The 16,304-nt window shown below is 60.9% G+C and overlaps 1 protein-coding gene across 1 annotated transcript; it reads left to right on the top strand.

Moving 5' to 3' along the window:
* Window positions 1–6,748: 6,748 nt before the first annotated feature.
* SH2D7 (SH2 domain containing 7) lies at window positions 6,749–16,222 on the top strand. The gene is made up of 6 exons (XM_064569755.1): window positions 6,749–7,133; window positions 8,118–8,207; window positions 10,949–11,114; window positions 11,739–11,942; window positions 13,082–13,789; window positions 15,049–16,222. The coding sequence occupies exons 1-6, from the start codon at window positions 6,886–6,888 to the stop codon at window positions 15,097–15,099; spliced, it is 1,467 nt and encodes a 488-aa protein (XP_064425825.1). The 5' UTR covers window positions 6,749–6,885; the 3' UTR covers window positions 15,100–16,222.
* The last annotated feature ends 82 nt before the right edge of the window (window positions 16,223–16,304 follow it).

The following is a 16,304-nucleotide window of genomic DNA, read 5'->3' as shown; positions in this document are numbered from 1 at the left end:
GCAGGCCCTGAGACCCCAGTGAGCCGGTCAGAGTGGCCACAGCTTGTCATCCAAGTTCCTGTCCCCCCAGCCCCGCCGAGTAGAAGGGGCCTGAGCCTCCAGGACAGACCCTGCCCCCGTCCCGACCCCCCAGACATCTCCCAGGCTGCCAGCCCTGCCCACTCCCTCAAGGCCAGTCCGGCCGCTGGTTTTCCAGGAACAAACCCTGCATTGTGTCATGCCTGGGTCCCGAGGGCCATGCCCTCAAGGGGCTACAGGCTGGCGCTTTATCTCGTCCCCTGCTGCCCTTCCCCCACCCTCCATTCGGACAAGTTTAGTCAATTATGTAAAATGCTGAACAGATGCAGCTTCAGTTCCTTTCCAGCCAGACCCCCGGCTCAGGGCCCTCCTACACCGGAACTCTGCCGGCTCCTGGGTCCTCCCTCGTGGCCCTTCTTCCATGGCTCATGGACACTCTGCTGGTCCCCAAGTCTCCGAGCTGAACGTCCGCGTCCCGTGGTCAGGGGCCAGCTTTGCGCAGCCTATGCAGCCCCCCACCCCCGCCGTGTCCAGGACAGGCCTGCTTGGGGCTACTGGGTCTGCCCCCTCTAGCCTCTTGGAACCCAGTGGCCAAAAGGAAGTGGCCAACCCGGGAGGAAGTGGCTACTGTTTACCCAAAAGGGGAAATTTGGGCAGTGAGCTTGCTCCCACGTGGCCAGCCTCCGGGCAAACCCCAGGGACACAGAGCCAGTGACTCATCCTGGGCCAGTTTCCCCCAAGAGGGCTGGGGTGAGAGGCCTGGCCACGCACAGACTCTACCCTTCTCAGACCCCAGGGAGACGAGCCGGCCGGGTCGCCATCCTGACAAAGGAGGAGCCCGCAGTCCTGCAGGGACTCCAGAGAGGAGGGTCCTCACCACCTGCTGTGCTGCGTGTCCTCACACATGTCTGTGCCCTCTCTGGGCTGCTGTTTCCCGCCTGTATGGCGAGGGGACGGGCGGCCAGGTGAGGCCCAGCTGGAAGGCTTGTAGGCCTTCTTCCTGCAGCTCCTGGGGTCAGTGGAGACTCCTCTTTCCAGCCTCTTGAGTGTTTCAAGTGTTACAGCCAACCGATCCCTCCCTTTGGGGCTCTCTTCCATCCTGGGCTCTATGGTCAGTGCAAGCATTCCCCCTGGGGGGTCACACGTCTTTGTCTTCCCTGGGTCCTGCTGGGAAGCGGCCCTAACCACAGCGCCCCCCCCCCCAGCCAGATGGCACGGATGGAGCCCTCCTGTGCATGAGGCAGAGAGCACAGGATCTGGAGCTCAGGGACACGGGGATCTTGGGAGGGCCTTGCTGACTCCAGAGCACATGCAGAGGAAGTTGGCCTGGACGGGAGGGGGTTGGAGTTCAGGGTGCGGTGCCGGAGACAGAACGGGGAGCCAGGCTGATGTCAGAGCTGAGGCTGCGATGCCCAGTGAGCAGCCCCACGGGGAGGACCCACCAGCAACTGCAGGGAGAGGGCCCTACACGCACACGTCCGCACAGCCCTGCGCCGCGCCTCCTGCCCTGACAGGGTCGTGGGAGGGGGCCAAGGGAAGAGAGGGGCTGTGTGACTCTGGGCTCTGTGCCACTGAGTCTCAGGAGGGCCTAGGCCTGGCCCCCGCTGCAGGAAGCGGCCCGGGCAGGCGGGGCAGCTGCAGAGACAGGAGCACCCCACCCCACCCCCACCCCCACAGACCCTCTCGGCCTGGATTTGCAGACTCTGGCTTCCAGAAAGCCTCATTTCCCTACCAAACGTGCAGGCAAATCTTCACACCTTGTGGTTGCCTTTCCTAGAGGGAGGTCACCTGAGTGCTGGCCACCCTCCCAGCCCCGGGGGCCAGGCTCCAGGGCTTGGACAGGCAGAGGCTGCCCCAGGGAACTGATGGAGGACAGAGGGTGGGCAGGGCTGGGTGCCAGGCAGGTGAGGCCTGCACAGGAGTTCGGGGGAGCCCCAGGGCCCAGGGAGCGGGTGAGGCCTGGGCCCCGGGGCAGGCAGCCGGCCTGCAGCTGCAGAGGCCCTGGGTCCTTTCCGCTCCCCGTGCTGTTCCTCAGCCGGGCACTGTGCCCAGTACAGCAGCCCACCTGCCTTGAGGGCGCCCCTCCCCGGGCCCCCTGCCCTCAGGTTCCTGCCCCTCCGCAGCTCCCCTGCGAGGTCCGTCTGGGAGCTGGGGGTGTTTCAACATCACAGAGGGGCTGTGCTAACGGCAGAGCTGGGGCAGCATCCTGGCTGGGCGAGGGGCTCTCAAAAGGAGCAACGGAGGGGAGCAAAGGAGTTCTCTTGCTGAGTGTCCTCACCTCCTGAGCCCTGCTTCGGGGGTCTTCCCCCCTCCAGCTCTGCTCCCCTCATTGCTTGGCCTGCGTCAGCACCTCTTATGCCCCTTTTGAGGCAGGTGGGCTGCTGTACTGGGCACAGTGCCCGGCTGAGGAACAGCACGGGGAGCGGAAAGGACCCAGGGCCTCTGCAGCTGCAGGCCGGCTGCCTGCCCCGGGGCCCAGGCCTCACCCGCTCCCTGGGCCCTGGGGCTCCCCCGAACTCCTGTGCAGACCTCACCTGCCTGGCACCCAGCCCTGGCCCCAGTCGGAGTCTGTTTTGGAGTTTCTTTTGTATTTTGAAATTTGAATGTATGGCTGAATAGCTACTAAGGTTGATTCGGTGCATTTGGAAGGTAAGTACAGAATTTGCGTAGCAGGGAAAGGCACCCCCAGCCAGGCGAATGGAAGGAGCGAAGCCATGGTGCCGCACGCCCGTGGGGAGGCCCTGCCACCGCGTCCTGCTTGGTCTGAGGCAGGCCGGGCCTTTTCCAGTCCTGAGTCTGTTTCCCGTCTCTGCGGTGGGGACATGTGGGCACAGTCACACCACTGTGCTGGGGATGAGGATGAGAGGAAATGGGGTGTATTTGAAGTGCCTGGCGCATCATCGCGGACCTGCCGTGGTCGGGTCCATGCTCCTGGCTGTCGGGGCTGGGGGGCACCCCGGGCCACCGTGCAGGCTGTCGGGTGCGCCAGGCCCAGGGCAGCCATCTGGCCTCCGAGAAGCTGTAGAACAGGGTTCTTAACGTACGGTCTTTGACCCCGATCTTCCCAGTGCGCCCGAAGCTGACCTCTCCATGGCTGCCCGTCCTTCCGGCCTCACAAGCATATGGCCTGCAATACTGCGGGCTTTCAGTTTTGCCCGGACTCAGAAATAGTCACTGCTGAGGCCAGATAATCTATGAAGAAGTTCACTTGTTCTTGACACTAAGACTGAGAGGTGGTAGACGGGGAGGCCCGCTGGTCTGACAGGTGGTTTCCCTTCCCTCCGTGGTGCTCGGGAGCCCACTGGCCCCGAGCAGGGGTGCTCCATGGAGCAGGTGGGGCTGGCGGTGTTTTTAAGACCATGGTAGGTCCAAGACACTCTTTGGAGACCCCATTTCACTTCATATCGAATATATGTAATTCTGAAATGACAGTCCCATTTTACATTATTAAAAAATGTGTGCATATATATACATTTTTTTGCTTTGAACTTTTGGGAAAATATTATTATTATTATTAGTTTTTTAAAGATTTTATTTATTTATTTGAGAGAGAATGAGAGAGAGAGCATGAGGGTGGGGGTCAGAGGGAGAAGCAGACCCCCCGCCGAGCAGGGAGTCCGATGCGGGACTCGATCCCGGGACTCTAGGATCATGACCTGAGCTGAAGGCAGTCGCTCAACCAACTGAGCCACCCAGGCGCCCCGGGAAAATATTATTTTTATGATCTTGCTTTGGAATGATTTGGCTTTGAGAATTCATTTAATTGGCGGTTGGTGATAATTTCTTGGCAGTTTTCTTGCGACCCTTGGGGGTCCTGCGGGGGGGGACCATCTGACCTCCAAACCATCTTCAGATGTGATGAATCTTTTATGAATGCTCAATAAAGTTGATGCAATATTCCATTGTATAGACATTTGCATACGCCCTTATTCATAGTGATTTTATAGTTTTCTCTTTTTGGATGTTGGAGCCAACACTGGTGTGAGTTGGGGGGTGTTTCCTCGCTCGGGTCCAACACATTCTTACAGGCCCCCATTGAGTTCCCAGGACCTGGCCGTTGTCCTGTGGCTACAACAGAGCTGGGTGCACGGGGTGGGAGGCCCGAGGGCATCTCCCAGGAACCCCCTGCACCCAGCAGCTATGCAGAAACAAACTTGCTCAGCAGCACTTAGGGGCCGAAACAGTCATAGCGAAACTGGTGACCTCTCCCGACCGGTGTCAGCCCCTCCCCTGGTTTTTCTTGCAAACGGGAGGCCCCAAAATGACTGAGCTTGAAAATATTGTCCATCCATCCGCCTACTCTTCCAATATTTACTGAGCGCAATTGGATCCAACCCCAAAGGAAGGCAATTTGGCAACATCTATCAAAACCACAGACACAAGCACCCTTTGAGTGCAGGGCTCCCACTTGGGGGACTGTGTTCTGCGGGTGTTCTCACGCTTGTGCACGGTTGCGTGCGTGTGAGGCCATCCACTGCCACGTTGTTGGAAATCGGGGAACATTAGGAACGACTTGGTGACCTCCACGGGGGGCTGGTCACAAAGCCTCTGGTGCAGCCATGGCGGGAATGTACCTTTGCCACGGCCCGCACGGCGCCCCGGGTGTCCTCCTACGAGCAGAGCTCCAGGATGGATTGTTTTACGAAGCGAGACACTGTACAAGTACCGTATAGTATTCCGCCCTTCGAATGAGAATATACGTTTGGACTTGGTTGTGCATAGAGAAACCCAGGAAGGACATTCAGGGAAGAGCGGCCGTGGGTCCCTGTGGAGTGACAAGGACCTGGGTGTGTGGGATTTAATGCTTGGACGGAAAATATTGTTACGGATACTTTTTTATATTTTTTATTTTTAAGCACCATGTGGGTGTATCATATATCTGAATAATAATTTAAAATATGCCTATTGAATGAGCGCTGGGTGTTTCATGCAAGTGATGAATCGCTAAACTCTACCCCTGAAACTAATAGTACACTGTATGTTAACTAACTTGAATTTAAATAAAACCTAAGTAAATAATTTAAGTTAAATTAAATGTGCCTGTTGAGCATTTAACTGAACCAAGCACTGTCCTAGGCACAGGACAGAGGAGAGAATGAGGCAGACGACGTGAGAGAAAAGAAGTCGGCTCGCTCGTTCTCCAGGGAGCAAATCCCCGCCCACGAACAGAATGACGAAGGGTGTGAAAACTTCATGTCCACAAACAACGACAAGCACTAGAATTCGCTGAAGAGGCCACGTTGGCCTCCCACTGCCACCGCATGGGTTCAGGAAGGGAGGCGCGGGGGGCTGGGGCTGGGTCCCCGGTCAGGGTGGCTGGACAGACCTCGGGGGTGGCCTCTAGGAGGGCAAGCCAGACTGGGCGCCCTCAGGCGGGAGCCCCTGTGGGATGGCCTGCTGCCCCGTGTGGGTCCTACAGGAGGAGCATGACTTTGGGAGGAGAACCCAGCACGAGGAGGTGTCGATCCGACAGACACACTTGGCTTCGGAAGACTCCCCAGCCGCTGGGGACCTGGAGCGGGGGCTGAGGTTTCTTGTAGCTGCCCGACCGCCTGCATGGGCTTCTGACGCCCCAAACCCCGCCAGGGTGGTTTCTCCCCTCCGTTTGTGTAGACGAGGGCACGGAGAGGTGGTGAGGTTTAGGACCTACCGCAGAGCCAGCCAACGGGGGCCAGGGCGCCCGGGGAGGGGAATCAAAGGGGCACGGCCACCCCACCAGTGTCCCCCCAGGTCACCACGGTGGGGACTGAGCAGTGCGGTGGGTGGTGCTGTTGGGGACCACCCTCCCGTAGGAGCCCCTGATGTCCCAGACCTGGGCCTTGCCCGTTCTCTGAGCACAGACACAGACTCCGGGCTGCTGGCCCCACCGGGGATCCTCAGCCTGGCCCCTCCAGCACAAAACGCCTTTGTCTTCCTATGCAAATGACCAGGTTCTGCCCTCAGAGAGTAGTGCCTGAAAGGGAGGTGGGGAGAGAGTGCCTCATGGAAAATCATAAAAACACATTTCTTTGCATTTGAATATGTGCAGGACCTCAGTTTGGCAGCAGACCGACTCTGCGTCAGACCCCAGCTTCCCCAGCTCCCCCTCTGGGGTCTGGTGACGCCCACGGACTTCTTGGAATTGCACACAATAAAATACGCGGCATTCCGGCAGAGATCAAGTACACTGGAATAGGGCTCTCAAAATACTCGTGATGTAGGAATACGGTGTGTGTCTTTATCAGCTCCACCGAATTCTGGGTTGTTCTCCCGGATCTCTAGCAAAGACCCACCTCATCGCTCTGCAGGCGAGCAGCATCGTTTCTCCCCGGGCACCTGCCTGCTCCAGTCTGGCCTCCTGGGCCAGACCCCCCTCGACCCCTAACCCCTGACCCCACCCCTGTCTAAGTGATGGGAGCCACGCCCTCTTCTCCCTCCCCCTCAACACCATGTTCTATACATGGACTTACCAATCGTCTGTGTCCGTGATTCCCACAGCCCAGGGCACGGGACACACAGTAGGCACTCAATCCATCTGGAGTGGAAGGAGATTAATCAGCACAGAACTTCACCAAAATACCAGTGGCGTCCACGAGGACAAATAGAATTTAACCCCGCTGCTTTGCTAATGGCAGCTGGGCTGAGGACCTTAGCCAGGGCCTGGTCTCCAGTCGTGGCGGAGGCTGGGGTTGGGGGTTGGGGGATAGGGGCCAGGAAGTCCGAGGTCTCCTGCCCTATCCAGCCCCCCCAACCGGCTGCTAATAGGACCTTCCTCCCAGTGTCTCCAGCCACACAAGGTGTCTGCCCCAGCGTCAGGAAGGAGAGGTGACAATAGGGCTTCTGTGGGCTTGGTGGCCGGGGGGTTGGGGCGGGCACGGATTCAGGCAAATGAGCGGGGTGCACACAGATATAGAGGCGTGCGGGTGGTCTGCCCTCTGCTTCCATTTAGCGCTGGCCAGAATGGAGGGCAGCCTGCAGCAGCTCAACCTGCAGAGGGGGCCCGAGGAGGCGGGGGACAGCCAGGCCCTCGCCAAGCTGCGGGAGTTGGCCCTGACGTGGTTCATGCAGACACAGGCGCCCCTCATCCTGCAGGACGGAGCCCTGCCCCCCTGGTTTCACGGATTCATTACTCGCAAGTAAGGCTGCCCCGTCCATGTGCCCCGCGGGGGCCCTGGGGGCCGAGAGAATGGTCTGGGGACCCCGGCCGAAGACTGGCCCCTGCTGCCTCCCCGGGCTAGGCAGGAAGCAGACTGAGGGGCGCCTCGCTCTCTCGTGGCCGCTCCTGTGGGCAGGCTGGGCGAGCGCACCGGCCCCCACTCTGAGCGAAGGTCTAGAAGAGAGACGGGTGCAGGCGCAGGTGCTTTGGGACTCGCCCGAGAACCGGAGAACCGCGCTCAGCTTACGGCTCTGCTGTCCCCGTCTTGAAACCCTGGCTTCTTGAGTGAGGGGCTCCGCACTTCCACGTAGTACTGGGCTGTGCAAAATCCGCCGTCGACTTGCATGGAGCAGGCACTCAGTGAGTGCTTGGAGGTGCCAAACCGGAAGAGGGCTGGGCTTTTCCTCCATGTCTCCAAAATGCTTGGCACCGCTCAGAAATATCACAGCTGCCTCGGGCTGGAAGGGACATGCAGGGGAGCTGAGGGCCTGGGAGCTGCTCTTGTGCTCAGGCTCCAGACAAAGCAGCACCTCCTCCCGGTAGAAGCTCTTGCGAGCTGCACAGCCTGCACAACTGTGCGGTGATGGCCCTGAGGCGGGGACCTCCCCAAACCTAAAACTCTCCGGCTGTAGGGACTCCCTCCTATTACAGAGACGTTCAGGTGGAGAGTGGGTGGCCAGGGTCAGTGGCTGTCGTGTGCCGGTGAGCTGCTGTGGAGGGTGGGCACGTGGAGCCTCGGGACTCCGACCCGGCCCAAGACCGAGTCCCGAGTTTGCGGGCTGAGCGCGCACGGACCAGTCGCAGCCGCAGGTCTGAGAGAGGCCCCCGTGGAGGGCTGCAGATCTGCGCGCTGGGTCTGGCACCCGAGGGCGCGGCCAGCGGGGGCTCTGAGGCGGGTCGGAGTCGGCCCGCTCCTGCTGCCACACGGGCAGGGGACCCCGCCGACTGTATGTCCTCTGCCCAGGCAGACGGAGCAGCTGCTTGAGGACAAAGCTCTCGGCTCCTTCCTCATCCGCCTCAGCGACCGGACCACCAGCTACATCCTGTCCTACAGGTAGGGGCCGGAGCCGTAGCCCGCCTCGCAGACGAGACAGGCGCCCCCGCAGCCCGAACGGCCTGGCTTTCCCCGGGCGCTGGCTCCCCCACCCCGCCTCCATCCATCACATGCTCAGCACACGACCAGCCACGGGACGCAGCCCCAGCCTTCAGAGGGGGTGGGCTGGGGGCCCTGGGGGAGCTGCAAGGGGCTGGGGACAGCAGGTTCCTGGGGAGGGAGTGCCTGCACAGGAGTGTGGGGCGACGTCTGTAGGCCGGGGAGGGCCACTTGGTCAGGGTCCTTCAAGCAGGCTGTGGACGGAGGACCTAAACACAGAGGCAGGACGTGTGAGGCCCGTGGGGACCCGTGAAATGGGGAGGCCAAAGTACAGGACAGGGGGCAGGACGGCCAGGATGAAGCCGAGGTGGTGACATCAGGCCCGGGCTGGAAAGGAGGCTGCGTTGGGCAAGGCGGAGGAAGGGAGGAGCCCCCTTCCCGTCAGGAGGTGAGGCCAGGGCTCCCGGGAACCTCAGAGGACTCAGATCAGATTCAAAGTTACCTCCTGCTCAGACCACCCCAGTTCAAGTCCCAACCTTGAGCACGGGCTTCCGTGTGCTTCTGCCACTTCATCTGTAGGATGGGAACCTCGTAGTACCGACGTCGCAGGATTGCTGAATGGGTTGGATGCATTTATACATTGAAAAGTGCTTGGAGGGGCGCCTGGGTGGCTCAGTCGGTTGAGCGGCTGCCTTCGGCTCAGGTCATGATCCCAGGGTCCTGGGATCGAGCCCCACGTCGGGCCCCCTGCTCAGTGGAGAGCCTGCTTCTCCCTCTCCCTCTGCCTGCCTCTCTGCCTAGTTGTGCTCTCTCTCTCTGTCAAATAAATAAAATCTTTAAAAAAGAAAAGAAAAGAAAAGTGCTTGGCACAGTGGTTGGACCAAAAAACATCAGTCACTATTAAAATGGTCATTGTTATTCTATGTGCCAGGTACTCTGCTAAGCACTTTGAAATATGTGAGCTCAGCAGCTTCCAAATGTCTTTTTAGCATGAGGGCCCTTCTGTCCAAACACGGTCTTAGGTGGAATGCCAACGTACAAAATTGCTCAGAGGTACCTGGTGGGTAGATGGAGCCGTGGAGCACCATGGGGCCCAGACACAACCTGCACGTGTGGTTACCTGCTTCACAGCCATTCCGTGCAGAAAGGCAGGTCTTTCCAGTAAGGGGCGTGGGAGCAATCGGATATCCAGATGGAAAACAATGACCCCCACCTCACATCATACAGAAAAAATGAATTAATTCTAGAAGGATCATAGACACGAGTGAGAAGAGCAAAGCAGGACATTTCTGAAAGAAAACAGGAAAAATTTTCAAGGCTTCGAGAAAGACGAAGATTTCTTAAGACACAAACCTACTAACCACAAAAGAGAAGGTGGATACACTGGATTTCTTTAAAATTAAGACTTTCTGTTAATCAAAAGATACCAGTGAGTGAATAAAAGGACAAACCAGAGTCTTGGGAGAAGTTATGTATTGTAATACATGTATCTAACAAAGGGCTCCTGCCAGAATATACGAAGAGCTCCCGCAAATCACTAAGACAGAGACGACATGATCAATAAAGGGGAAAGACTCGAACAGCCACTTCATAAAAGGGTCTGACCAAAGGGCAACAATGTTTTGGTGTTCAGCAGCATTAGTAATCGGGGAAATACAAATGCAACCCGCAATGCGTGGCGAGAACGGGAAGACAGAGGATACCGAGGAGTTGGTCGGATGTGGGGACACCTGGAAGGCTCCTACCTCACAACGATTTCAGAAAACCATTCGCCAGAATCTTCCGAGCTAAGCAGAGGCAAACCCCGAGCCCCAGTGCTACTCCTGGTGTGTTCCCAACAGAGATGCGCACGGCCGGTCGCCGCAAACGCGTACCGGGATGTCCACGGCAGCTTTATTTCTAGCAGCCCAGATCTGGAAACGACCTAAACGTCCAGCAACAAAGAGGGCGAATCGTGGATGTCTTCCTTCAGTGGATTCTACCCATCGGGGTCGGGAGCTCACCGTGCGCAGACACGAATCAATGTCAAAGCTGCGCTGAGGGAAGCCAGACACGGAAACTGTGATTCCATCACGTGCCATCCACAGCCACACGGGGGCAGGCGGGAGTCTCTGCGGGAAACGCGCCCTGCTTCGCCTGGGGGTGGCTCCCCGGAGGGCGCCTCTGCGGGACCCCGTCCCTGCGCGCACGCACACTCGGGCCGCGGGCGCTTCGCTGCGGAAAGGTTGTCGGTCGGTCGAGGAGGACAGGACCCCGGGGGGGCAGGGGTTTACCCGCGGGCTGCGGGCGGGGCTGGAACTCCAGGCGTTTAGGGCGGGCCGAGGGGCACCGAGCGAGTGCAGGGTTGGACCTCCTTTTGGTTTAAGATGTTGGTATTTTGTTCATCATGGACGTTTGGGTAATTGATTTTGATTTTCTGAAATACTGCCCTGCTGGTTATTTTCGTTGCCAAGTTTTGTGGTGCCCTCTGAATTTGGCGGCCCGCTGGGTGCCTCCCTCGCCCCACTGGGGCAGGCTTAGGGACTTCCCTGGGGCTGGGGGCGGGTGACTCGAAAGCCACTCCCCGGCTCCCGACCCCGCACGAGGCTGGGCTGTGCCGGGCTGGGCTCGGGAGCTTCAGGCCCCGTAACAGAGGAACACCCGGAGCAGGGCTGCGCGGGCGGGCGAGCAGGACCGCCCACGGCCACACCGGCTTGTTGCAGGGGCAGTGACCGCTGTCGGCACTTTGTCATCAACCAGCAGTGGGACCGGCGCTACCTGGTCTCGGGAGACACCTGCAGCCACGGCACCCTGGCTGACCTCGTGCGTCATTACCAGGAGGTGCAGTTTGAGCCCTTTGGGGAGATCCTGTCTGCTGCCTGCCCTCGGGTAGGCACCCCTGTTCTCCCGTCTGCGGGGGTGGGGCAGGGTGCCGAGGCCGCTCGGGCACACAACTGCCATCTGGGCACTCTGTGCGGGGTCATGGTCCCTATTTGAAGAGGGGAGACTGAGGCAGCATGTGTCGGTTCTTCCCTGGGGTCGGGGACCTGGGGGACGTGTGTGGGCCCTTCCCTGGGGTCGGGGACCTGGGGGGCATGTGTGGGCCCTTCCCTGGGGTCGGGGACCTGGGGGGGGCGTGTGTGGGCCCTTCCCTGGGGTCGGGGACCTGGGGGGGGCGTGTGTGGCCCTTCCCTGGGGTCGGGGACGTGGGGGGCATGTGTGGGCCCTTCCCTGGGGTCGGGGACCTGGGGGGGGACGTGTGTGGGCCCTTCCCTGGGGTCGGGGACCTGGGGGGGGCGTGTGTGGGCCCTTCCCTGGGGTCGGGGACCGGGGGGGGCGTGTGTGGGCCCTTCCCTGGGGTCGGGGACCTGGGGGGCCTGTGTGGGCCCTTCCCTGGGGTCGGGGACCTGGGGGGCGTGTGTGGGTCCCTGGCTGGCCGTCACTGGCAGGCCATGGAGGCCAGAGTGGGGTGCACGACCACACACCTGCTGTGCACCCACCCCCCGCCCCCAGCCGGAGGACAACGATCTATATGATGCCATCTCCCTGGGCCTCCAGCACACCAGTCTGGGCCTGGAAAATCCACCTGCCTCAGCATCGCCCCTGGTGGCCCCGGACAAGGCTACCAGCCCCTGGCCCTGCCTGAAGCCGCAGGTCCCCTTCCTTCACACCAAGAAGAGTCTGGATGCGAGTTCCTGCAGCTTCTCTGAGGAGGCGGTGAGCAGCATTCTGGGCCCCTCGGGTCGGGGCCGCGCCAGGCTGCGGGGTGGGAGCACCAGGCCCAGAAAGGTGCGGGCTCACCCACCCCAGGGCCTGCGTCTGGCCAGCTGGGTGTGCTCTAGCCCCCGCTGGGCCTTTCCAGCTGTGTACCTCAGTTTACCATTCCTACGGTTCCTCTGAGGCTTGAATGAGAAAACGGGTAAGAAATGCCTGAAATTGCTCTAAACTATGGGGGGGGGAGGTGGGGCCTGTGAGTTGATATTTTCCGTCCATGGCACCTCCTGGGAGGGGCTCAGAGAGATTTTCCTCCTATACAGTAGATCACAGCAGGCCAAGGCCTCTCCTCACGTTTAGAAACAACCTGAGGCCTTCCCCGGGGTCCACGGGGGGCCTCACCAGGGGCCCTGCTACCTCCCCTCTGCTCACTCTTCTCCAGCCTCACTGGCATCTTCCCAGAACACACCAACCTTGCTCCCACCCCAGGGCCTTTGCACTTGCTGTGTCTTTGCTGCAACGCTCTTCCTACCAGCTAGCGGCTTGTACTCCTTTCTCTGCTTGCGTGTCATCTCTCCAGAAGGGTCACCAAGGCTGCAGGAAAGACCCCTCCCCACCTGTCATTCTGTCTGTCCCGTTGCCCTGCTTTGCTCCTCTTGTGGAGCACCGATCACCACCGGACCATTCACCATCTTGTGACATGCTATCGTGGGTCTGTAGGCACACGAACCCATGCAGCAGACTGGTCTGTTGCCCAGGTCCCAGGTTAGAAGGGAGACGTCCAGAGTTGGCCTTGCAGCCCATCGAGTCCTTGCCATGCAGGACAGTGTCTGGCACGCAGCTGGTGTCCAGCAGATGTTTAGGGAATAATACGGAAATGACAGCCTCGGGGGTGATGGCCTATTCTGAAGGGGGGCCCTGAGGGGCCAGTGGACCACTCTGGAGGGAGGACAGAGCAGGATGAGCTTGGGTGGTGCCCGCTGGCCTCAAATGCCAAGGACAGACTAGACTCGGGGAGCGTGGGGCCTGGCGGGGACCCTCACACGCGACAAGTGAGGTCAACGGAGCCACGACGGGGCCGCGGTGTGCCGAGAGCCTGTGTTTACCTGAGAGCATCTTAGCGACGAGGGGGCCTTCCGGAGGTTCTGCCTCTGTTTCCCCAGGTCCCCGTCAGGGTGCCTCCCCTCCCTGAGAGGAGTGCCTCCCCTCCGAACGAGTCCTTTGGAAGCTCCAGCAACAGCATCTACTCAGACCTGAGGAAGGTGAACCAGGCACGGCTGGGCCTGGGCGCAGAGGCATCCGGCAGGCCCGGGCCAGCCCCAGCTGGCAGCCAGCCCAGCTCCCCAGGCAAGGAGCCGTGGAGGACACTCTCGGCTGGAGGCCAGAACAGGCCTGAGGGCCCAGGGCCTGCCCTCTCTGGGGTGAGCCCCGAGCAGGGTCCTACGGTGCCTCCCATGCCCTGGGGCCACCTCCTGCCCCCTGCTTCTGAGGCCCTGGGATCCTCGGCTGCCCCCTGGAGCCAGGAGTCTCTGAAGCTGAGCCACAGGGCTCAGCCCTGCTCCCAGGGCAGCTCTGCAGACACTTTTGAGTTCCTGCAGACAGCAGGTCCCCCATCAGAGCCCAGGGACGTGCCAGACCAAGAAGGCAGTGCCTACGCGCAGGTCCCAGTGCGCTGGGGGGGCCCAGCCAGGCCCTCGGGTCCCGGGACCAGTCCTCCATCTAGCAAGCCGCCAGGACCCACAGACTACAGCTATGAGAGGCTCTCAGGGGCCCCGGAGCTCCCCGAGCCCAGGAACACCTATGAACAAACCCCAGCAGCCAGGAGCAAGGAGACCGGACGGACACACAAGGTGGGCTCCACAGCGGGCGGGGGTGGCCGCTGGTAGGAGGGATCAGTGGCCCTCATGCACAAGCAGGCCAGGTCACTGCTGCTGTCCCGAGGGGCCCAGAATTTTCCAGAAGTAACATATGCTTGGAGGTGGTGGGAGGGGCTGTTGCCCAGCTTGGATGTAAGGTGGGGGCTTCTAGGCCCTTCTGAGGCCTTTCTCTGCAGACCAGGTTTTCCTGCCCTCTCCTGGCCACTGTGACACGTGGACAAGGGACCCTGGCTCCAGGCTGGACTTGCCCTGGCCCTCGTCATGGCTCAGCCACCCCCCCAGTTTCCCTGGCAACAACTCTCCCCAAGAGTATGTCCCAAATACTGCGATTACTCCTCATTTATCTGAAATTCAGATTTCACTGGGCATCCCGTATCTCATTTAGCAACTGACCGGGACCTCCCTTTCTTCATCTCTAAGAGTCTGCCCAAAGGGCAACACTAGACATGCTCCCATGCTCAGGACACCGCCCAGAAACACTGAACAGAGCTGCCATTTCGGGGGGTCTCTGATAGGAGGGAGGACAGGAGAAGTGGAGGTCAGGAGGACGGAGGGAGGTGGTCAGGGGCTCCCACGGGGCCCAGGCACCCTCAGCCCCAGCACACTCTGCCTGCACCCTGAGCCAGTGAGCAGGGAGGGTCCGATCTCCATGGGGATGGCCTCGGATCTCAGCACATGCAGACCCTCTCGAGGTCTGGGCAGTGAAACCCAAGTTCCCAGCTGAAAGGCCTTCCCGCACATCCCGGGATGGGGCGTTTACCCGGTGTGGTGCAGCCACTGAGGTCCTGACTCTCCTGGGACCAGAGGCCCCGCCCGAAGGCAGGCCCTTGCAGAACCCCGAAGCCACATGCCCCGGCTGCAAAGCCCCACATCCTCTCTGGTCCGACGCCGCCAGGGACCAGCCCACTCCCACCCGCCTAGGGCCCTGCTGCACCAGAGAGCTCTGGGAGTTAGGGGACCCTGGGGCCCTCCAGTGAGGGAAGGAGGGGCTGGGGCTTGCTTCTCCACCCCTTTGCCCTCTCCCGTTAGCCTTCTCAAAAGAGTCAGGTCCTTCATTCAGAACAGGGGGGGGGGGGGGGCCTGGACATGGAACTTCTGGCACCGTGAGGCTCGTGAACAACCAGCAATATTCCAAGCTGGCCTTTCCTGGGCATGGGCCCCAGCCTCCAACCAATGCTGGGCCTCTCTCTGTCCAGAGCCTCCAGGCTCCAGTATGTCCTCCCTCTTTGCAGCCTGACAAGTTCCGGAGGATCTTCTTCACTGACAAGAAGCACAAGTCCTGAGCACCAGGCTTCCTCCCAGCAGCTCACCGGTGGGCTTCCTGGGACCCGGCTGTGCCCCCCATGAAGGCACCCCTGCTTCCCCAGTGCCCCTCACTCTCCCCCGGGGGGGTGGGGGTCAGGGCTGGAGGGGCGGGGGACTGACCACAGGCAGGGTCAGCACCCCCATCCCCAAGACGAACTTCTGAGGCCTGGGCTCCCTGGTCACCTACGGAGCACATGGCTGACGCTGGGCTAGGGTGGGCTGAGACCTGAGCCATCGCCCGACTGGGCGGCCCTCCCAGCCGCGGGCGGCAGAGGCCTCTGAGGCAAGAGTTCCTGCCCGGAGGCGCTGGGCTCCCAGGAGCAGGCCCCTTGGCCCTTCTCTGCCCCCTGCCTTACCACAGCCTTGCCACGCAGGCTGGCCAGGCCCTCACCCAGCCCCTCTGCGCTGCAGACGGGGAGACCAAGGCCCACAGAGGAGCGAGCCGCCTGAGGTCACGGTCAGCGCCTGGGCACACACCCCAAGCCTGGCTGCCTGGGGCCCGCCTGGGACGCACTCCTGGGCGTTTCTGGGGCCAGCCTGTATGACCAGGTCACTCTCCCCTGCCCTCTGCCTCCGCCAGTCTTGGCCCCGAGGGGCGGCTCTCAGACCGCTCCCATGAGGCCCACACAGCAGCTCTGGACACGGGCACTCACGTGTCTGCTCTCCCTGGATTCCCGTCCCCCAGGGTCCTTCCTGCGTTGTCCCACGTCCCCTCTTCCCTGCGCGTCCCCACCTGTGGATGGGGGAGCAGCTGGTGTGCAGCTCCCGCCTGGGCCTCCAGTCACCGGAGGTGGGAAACAGACTGACCGTCCCCAGAGAGAGCGCCGTGGCCCCCACCCCTCCTGCCCATGTCCCCTGGCCCGGCTCACACCTGTGGGGGCATCTCCCCTAGCAGCCTCCCCCCTGAAGAGCGGGGGAGAGCGCCCGCCTCCCAGGGGCCTCGTAGGACTGAGAGCAGGGCGAGCAGCCCTGTGTCTGACTCGGGCCTAGGGCTCCGTAGATTCTCACCACAATCACCACTGTCATGAGGGAAACGGGCATGGTTCTCACCTAACGTCCCCTGTGGGGCTCACTTGGAGATTCGGGGTGCCAATGTGTCTCCCTCTTAAAAGCATAAGCATCGAAATAAACGTTAGTGCCCAAAACAGGAAGGCGACGCTTGACCCAGAAGTGACCCAGAGGT

The sequence above is a fragment of the Mirounga angustirostris genome, unplaced genomic scaffold (assembly GCF_029215605.1).
Source record: "Mirounga angustirostris isolate CCGP_5_RB_7025 unplaced genomic scaffold, mMirAng1.0.hap1 SCAF_9, whole genome shotgun sequence".
Taxonomy (NCBI): Eukaryota; Metazoa; Chordata; class Mammalia; order Carnivora; family Phocidae; genus Mirounga; species Mirounga angustirostris.
The sequence above is the reverse complement of the archived record's forward strand: the minus strand, read 5'-3'. Positions and strand labels throughout refer to the sequence as shown.